Source organism: Solanum tuberosum, unplaced genomic scaffold, assembly GCF_000226075.1.
Source record: "Solanum tuberosum cultivar DM 1-3 516 R44 unplaced genomic scaffold, SolTub_3.0 scf00004, whole genome shotgun sequence".
Lineage (NCBI taxonomy): Eukaryota > Viridiplantae > Streptophyta > Magnoliopsida > Solanales > Solanaceae > Solanum > Solanum tuberosum.
Window position 1 is genome coordinate 2,811,260 of NW_006238930.1, and position 7,492 is coordinate 2,818,751.

A 7,492-nucleotide genomic window follows, 5' to 3' on the forward strand; every position below is an offset into this window, starting at 1 on the left:
TGAACTGACCTTTCAACAGAAAAGCAATTTTTGAATTTGGTGCCACATCATTTGAGTAGGACTATTTCTCCGCTAATTAATTAGTTGTTAATGTGTTTAAGCAAAAATAGGAAAGACTTTAATTAGACAATAATGCGCGCATATATCATTTACAATTCGAATTTGAATTGTGAAAGAACTAAAAGATCTTGTTAATCACTACCAAAAATAAACTAAAATGATTACATGATAACCGTTAAATATAGTAAGAAATCAATAATTGGCCGGACTGCCAAAATTATATTTTATCTTTTGGGTTTGTGTACTTCAACGGCATAATCTTGATAGTTGAGATCCACAAATGATAATTATCTATTTTTATTTTCTGATGTTATAACGGAGTATAATATACAAATTATATACGACATTACTACTTGTACTATTTTTATCCTGATCCACAAATGTTAATTATATACTTAGCAAATGATTTAAAAGTAATAAATAAGACAACCTTACAAGTAGGGAATCAAAATTTGGCCACATTATTAATAAAATTATCATATTTCTGAACTTGATTGTTGAGATCCACAAACTAATATATATGTACTTTTTTTTTAATGTTGAATGAGATTGAGTCAATTTCTACTATTGCTTTAAAGACCTTTGTTATTTGCAAACTATGAAGTGATTTTTTAATAATAATGATTCAACTAATTTGGTGCTGTACATTTGATGATTTCCCTTGTGTTGAACTTTATAAGTTGGAGACTTCATCACCTGACATTAGATAATAATTGCTCTAGTCTATAATTTTGTTGTAAATACCTCTGTTAGTTAAAAGTTTTGGAGCGATGATAAATTCATTTTTGTGTGATCTTTAAGCTGCTCGTGAAAGCAGCTACTAATGCTTGTATCATGATAAATTGTGTACGTCACACCTTTTGACTCAAAACTTCAGCTATTATAGCTTATTAGCTTATTAATTTTAAATCGATAATACAAATGACATCATATTGAAGATGGGTAAGTTCACAACCTTACAGCCATATTGGACATGAATGATGACCCATCCCATCTGATTTTTTTTCCTTATAATATATGATGATTTGAGCAAAAAATGTGAGTCAGCACATGGGATGCCTCACTGGCTACTGGCAGCAAATGGTGCATTGAGTTGGTCACTCATCAAATTAAGCCAAGAAAGCACAAACTCTATTGACTATTCCATGTCTAGTCTATTATATATAGGTAGTACGCACATTGTACACACAGTATATATTAGCGTTGCACATGGACACTGCAATAGTTGCTAATCAGATCAGTTTTGTTCTTTTGTTTTAGGACATTGTGTCCTTGAAAAAAAGTAGGGATATTCTTCAATGTCACAACACAAATTGTATTAGGGCCCGTTTGGCCATACGATGTGGTAGCATGATATGGAATTATGATATGATATCACGATATTGAATCATGAGATGAAATTGAAGTTTTGTTTGGACATGAGATATGAAATTTTTGTGTTGTATATTTTCTCATAAACATAAAAATCTCATAAGTTGTAAAACTATTAAAATAGTCTCAATTGTTTATTCAATCTTATCAAATAAACAAAAATTTATAAAATCGCATAATAAATTATTACAAAGTTATTTGTTTTCCACTTAAGTACTTGTTTCATCTAACTTTAATTTAATAAAAAATGAACATAAATTGTAGTGTACTAGTCTTTAATATAATCCTCCCACATAGTACGAATAATTTCCTCACGTTGAACTTGCATTTCTCGATCATGTGACCGAGAATACGAACCAACATTGTTACTTTGAGCCATTTGTTGGTCAATATCATCCGCATCTATATTTTCATGCTCATAGATCATAAATATTTCATCACTTTAACAATCGGTTGATGTGAGTTAAAGTGACTATATGTTGGTGACAATAATAAATTTTATGTCGGTGAGAATAATGAATTTAAAAAAGTAATGATGTAATTATAAATTTTATTTACATATGAAATAAATGGTTAGTAGATATAAATGTGGGGTTGTTTTAACAAAATATAAACTCATGGATCAATTGTTGTATTAAAATATCTCAAATCATGATATGGAATTACCATATAATTTCATATCATGATTTTTGGAGAATATGGAATCACAACTCATGATATGAAATTAGCGTAAAATCGCATGTCCAAACGCTGATTCCATCTCATGATACCATAGCGTGATATGATATCGCATGGCCAAACGCCTACTTACTCTTTTAAGAGCCTTAGATGTTAGTGTTGTTGAAAATAGTGATTATTTCATCTAAAAAATTAACTCGATAAAAAGAACACATATATTTATTTACTCAATTGGCTCTTCAACAAGTACGTAAATGAAGTATCATTCCCACGACAATGGGGCAGAGGCGGAATGGATCTACTGTGGTTCATTAAGGAAAAACAAAATGATATGGGCTATAAGGTCTATTTTGTGCTTATGCTGTACCCATATTTCAATAGTGTCCATCTCTTTCAATTTATTTCAATAGAACGTCTTTTTATGATAATTTTTAATTTCAATTTTTTATATGACATTTTTAAGACTACAAAATTAGAAAAGACATATACATTTGATAGCTTTTGTTTAAAAACACACAGAATTTAAAGGTTTTCTTTATTTTTAAAATTTTATGTCAAGTCAAAACCAGACAAATAAATTGAAATGGAGAGAATAGTTATTTAATGAGACTGTAGTAGTATAGCAAAACATTGATTTAGACAGCAGCTGTAGGTAACATGGAAGTGCTGATTCTGTATACAAAGCAGTAATTGACGAAACAGTGATCTCTGTTTTCTGTATTTTCCCTCGATTATTAGGTTCTAAATATATATATATATATATATATATATATTTGTACATATTTCATAAACTCATCAACACAAATTCATTGTTTGAATAAAATCTATTGAGTTTTGTTGAACCCGTATGTGGGCTACAGCTCCGTCACTTATTATACACTTGATCGAAACATTGTACTATATTCTACCCTTGAATCCTAACGTTAGACATGTAATCCTTACACATCAGTTACTAGCTAGTATATGAACTCCTCTTGTATCGATCAAGCACGTAATTAGAACATGTAGTTTATTTAAATACTAGATGTGAAATATATGAAGAAACATCAAGAATCAGAAATAAATCAAGAGAATACAAGATGCAAAAGCATATTTATAGATGTTTAAATTGGAAGTTCGAATTACAACACTTATTTCATCATACAAAGCGCGCGCGTAGATAAGAAAAACTGCAATACATTATTCTAAAATTCAATTAAGACCAGAACCATCCAATAGGCTCTTCTCCTTCTTCATGGTGCTGCACCTCTGTCACAAAGACGTTAGAGAAGTAGCCATGGCAACTGCCATCATCACTACCATCATCTTCCTCTGATTGTAAACCATCCATGTGTGGAGGAACATTGCATCCTCCAGGCCCTGGATACTCCTCATGATCAGTGTGAAAATATGAGTCCCCACTGTCCACCAGCTGTGGACTATGCTCATCTACCACAGCGCTCCCACCACTGCCACTGCTCAACCGGTCCTCAGCCTTCACCTTCACTTGAAGGGTCGCTGTCATAGCATCTACCTCCAAGACATCAGATTTTTCACTTACCCCTGCTCCTCCAACCACTTTCCCCTGCAACTTTTCCATTAATGAAACAACCTGCATTTTTTACCAATTAACAAAATAGTTTCATTAGCTTCTACATATCGATACAACTATCATGTCAGCTAAAAAGATAAATCACATGTAGTAGCGTTTATAAATAGTGGGATTAGTAAACCTCAAACACAAGCCAAGTCAGGTTTACCTAGTGTACAATAAGTTATGATAAACTGTATATAAAATTTGATTTGATGGGTCATATAGATGCATGTCTTACCATATATACCAACTCTTGACGTATTATGAAGAGTTGCCTATTGTTATAAATCAACTAAGCGTAATATTGTAAAAAAAATGAAAATATGTTGTTAATTCAAAGAACTTAACTCTATTATTACATCACTTTTAAAAAACGAAGGTGCAAAATAAAAGCAAAAGAATAAATTAAAAGTTAGTATACTATCAAATAACAGTAGTGTAACTGATAGTGACACATCCACTATCTATATAGTAAGGTCTTCATCACTACGCATATTTTAAAGCAAGTTTTCCCAATATATCAAAAGTATATTCGCTTTTTTAATTGAAATCCAAGTAATAGAAAAAACATTGAAAGTGGGGGGTTAGAACGGGATGCTACTTTATTTATTTGACTTGATGCAAGATGACTCAGAAGGACATTGACAGATATAATTTTCTATTGTAGGTGAGGAAGAATATTGTATGTGAGGTTCCCCACTACTACTATTGATGGCCTGGTGTTACACAGAATATGACCTCAAATTAAAGTCAGATTAAAATTTCTACCAATTACCAACCTCGCCGACAAATTTCGTCAACAAACATATCTTACTATTTTCTACTATATACTACAAGTTATCATAGACTCTCCTGGCTAGTTTTATTCAATAAGGCATCATATTATTCTATACATATAATATCGTCACTGTAACTGCCTCTCTAATGTTAAAGGCGACTTTTTATCAGGATTATATTCAAGAGAACTACGACATAATCATTGTTCAAATTGTTGCAAAAGTCAGGTGTTATCCATGATTTGTTAATTCTTACTTATGGAGTATTGCAAGCTAAGGCCTTAAGACATACTACTAATAAAGATGTCAAAAATCGACCTAAAAAACCGATCTTAAGAGGTTGGTACAAAGTACAAATAAAATGATCAAGACTACTATATGGTAATACCTCAGATTTGAGCTTATCGTTATCTTTGCGAATGGAGTCAAAATCAGAGAGAAGAGAGTCATAAGAGGATTTGAGCTGATCATAATCCCTCTCGAGCTGCTTGGTCTTCCACCTGGCACGGCGGTTTTGGAACCATACAGCCACCTGCCTGGGCTGCAGCCCCAGCTTTTTGGCCAGCTGGGTCTTGCGTTCGGGCTCCAGCTTGTTCTCTGTCTCAAAGCTCTTCTCCAACAAGTGCACCTTCATTTACGTACCCAACAATACAAGACATGCACTTATTGCTCAGCAAGTAATCGGAATCCACAAAATTATAAAATTTTGCTTAAAGAAAACGCTCGTTGATAAAAAGAAATTCTCTTCTTTTCAAGGTTTAAAGGTCTCGAATAATCATAGACACAATATTGTGAAGAATTTGATGCTATAGTGGTGAATATGTTCCACTATAATTAAAAACTTAAATCACTTTAGAGGGAATCTTCTTTAATTACTTAATTATAATTTGACTAAACAAATCGTTCCACATGCAGTGGCCAATTGCCAAAAAAATACTCTTAATAATCAGTGATGGTGAGATTTGAACCAAGATAATTTAACTATCTTGATAGCTGGGAGATATATGTCACAGTATGTTGAATTGACAACTACTCCATCGAACTATTAAAGAAATCGCATTTCTAATTACTTAATTATATTTTTGGGTAGATAAAGGAGGAGCAGGATGCTAACCTGCTCAGGAGTGAGACGGCGCTTCTTCTCCGGTGACTGCTCATCGTAGTAATCCTCGTCATATAGATCCTCCGGTGAGCTAAAGAAGGGTCGCCTCTTCGAGGAGTCCTCCATCTTCATCATCGTCGATCTTGGTCCTGTATTAATACAAGTCAAGCGTCAAAACAGAATAGATACAAAAGGCCAGCCTTAGAACTAACATGCAAAGAGGTTGCTACAATTTTATTTTTATTTTTACTGTAAAATAGAGACAATCTATGAAAATAATATCCTAAGTGGATTGAATTTTGGCATCATAATCTGATCCATCTGTTCGTTATACCAAAATTCTCTTCATTGGAAGTTTTGCCTATAGTTTACAATGATCTACCGGAGTAACTTTTCTATTCTACAAAATAAATACGTATAAGATCTATGTATTTCTTATCCTCTTCATACTCCTTGGGAAATCTCTTCATACTCGGGAAATCATAAATCATCTATTGCATGTTACCTTCCCTACAAGTAAACCCATTCGCTTCATTTTGTATGATTCGGAATAATTAAGATGGTAAAATTTTTACTAGTGTTTACTTTATTTGTTGTAATTTTGAATAATGAAATTTACATAATTCAAATTGCTCAAATAATACACACTCCATCTTCAATTCAAAAAATTGCTCAAACAATACACACCCTCCATCTTCTATTCAAAAAAATTACGAGTTCCAGTCACCAAGAAAATTATCATCAAAGAGAAAAACAATACTAGTAATGTAATACTACTATTTGGAAAATAAATGATTAATCCATACCTCGGAAAACAGGATCTCCGTTGCCAAGGAACAGCATGTTGCCGTGACACGACGACGGGTCGAAAAATATATGCCCAGATCCCATATTTTCAATGATCTGGAAGATCGCCTATTTACCCACAGAAGATTATTTATATGTTTCCGGCGAAACAGAAAAGAGAAAATAAACTCCAGAACAGAGTTCTTTTTTTAGCAGGGGATGTGTATGAAAAAGAGAGTTGACAAAGTTTTAGAAGAGCATAAGCTTGTGGCGGAAGAAACTAGTACTCCACAGTAATCTAGCAGGAGTTTCCAAAGGACAAATACAAAATCCCATCACGAAATCCACCTTACCCAGCTCAGGGGTTTTTCCCGTTTTCAGATTAAATAGAAGCAGTTAGAATAACTACTTCTTCAGATCGGAGTTTAATTATTTGACCTCCGAACTGGAAAAAAAAAGTTATAACGGCCGGTGACAGTGAAAATAAGATTCCGGCGAGGGCGTATTATGTGATTTTGTCTGTATATACGTTGTTTTGTAAGTTTATTTTGCGACTAAAGTTGACAGAGGTGAACGATGGGGATTTTATAGTGAATGGAGGGTATGTAGAGGGTATTTTGGGTAATATAAAAATGAAGCATGATATTGATGGGGGAGTGACTAACTTGCGCCGTGAGTGTTTGGAAGGGTATAGTTTCTAGAAATATTCAGTGATTGTTTAATGGGGAAAATTAGCATATGTGCCAGATCAGGGAAGAGAGTGTGTGTCCCCCAGAGGTGCCATTCCCCGCGGTCGGGAGTTTGTCGGATGGATGGAATGGCTGTATCAGTGTTTCCTCTTTTAACTTCCGATTCATATTTATTATGTGATCGTTATCATTCTTATTTTACCAGATTGAGAAAATTATGCGTATAAGTAAATATATAATAGTTAATTACTTAATATAGCTATAATTTATCTTAATTATAATTTGCAGTTTACTTTTAGCTATAATTATGCTGCTCTCTTTTTAGTTTTGTATGATTCGCACGTTTATATAATTCGGATTTTGTATAATTCGTAATTTGTATAATATAATTTGTATAACTACTTATACTTCTGATGTTTGTAATTGTATCAATTCGTTATTTCGAGTTTATACAAAA

At 32.9% G+C, this 7,492-nt stretch overlaps 1 protein-coding gene across 1 annotated transcript; it reads right to left on the reverse strand.

The window, feature by feature from the left end:
• Window positions 1–3,175: 3,175 nt before the first annotated feature.
• LOC102587525 (homeobox-leucine zipper protein HAT5) lies at window positions 3,176–6,914 on the reverse strand. The gene is made up of 4 exons (XM_006338486.2): window positions 6,367–6,914; window positions 5,573–5,709; window positions 4,847–5,086; window positions 3,176–3,700 (listed from the first exon to the last, which is right to left on the reverse strand). Exons 1-4 carry the CDS (start codon window positions 6,449–6,451, stop codon window positions 3,305–3,307), a joined length of 858 nt encoding a protein of 285 aa, XP_006338548.1. The 5' UTR covers window positions 6,452–6,914; the 3' UTR covers window positions 3,176–3,304.
• Between the last annotated feature and the right edge of the window lie 578 nt (window positions 6,915–7,492).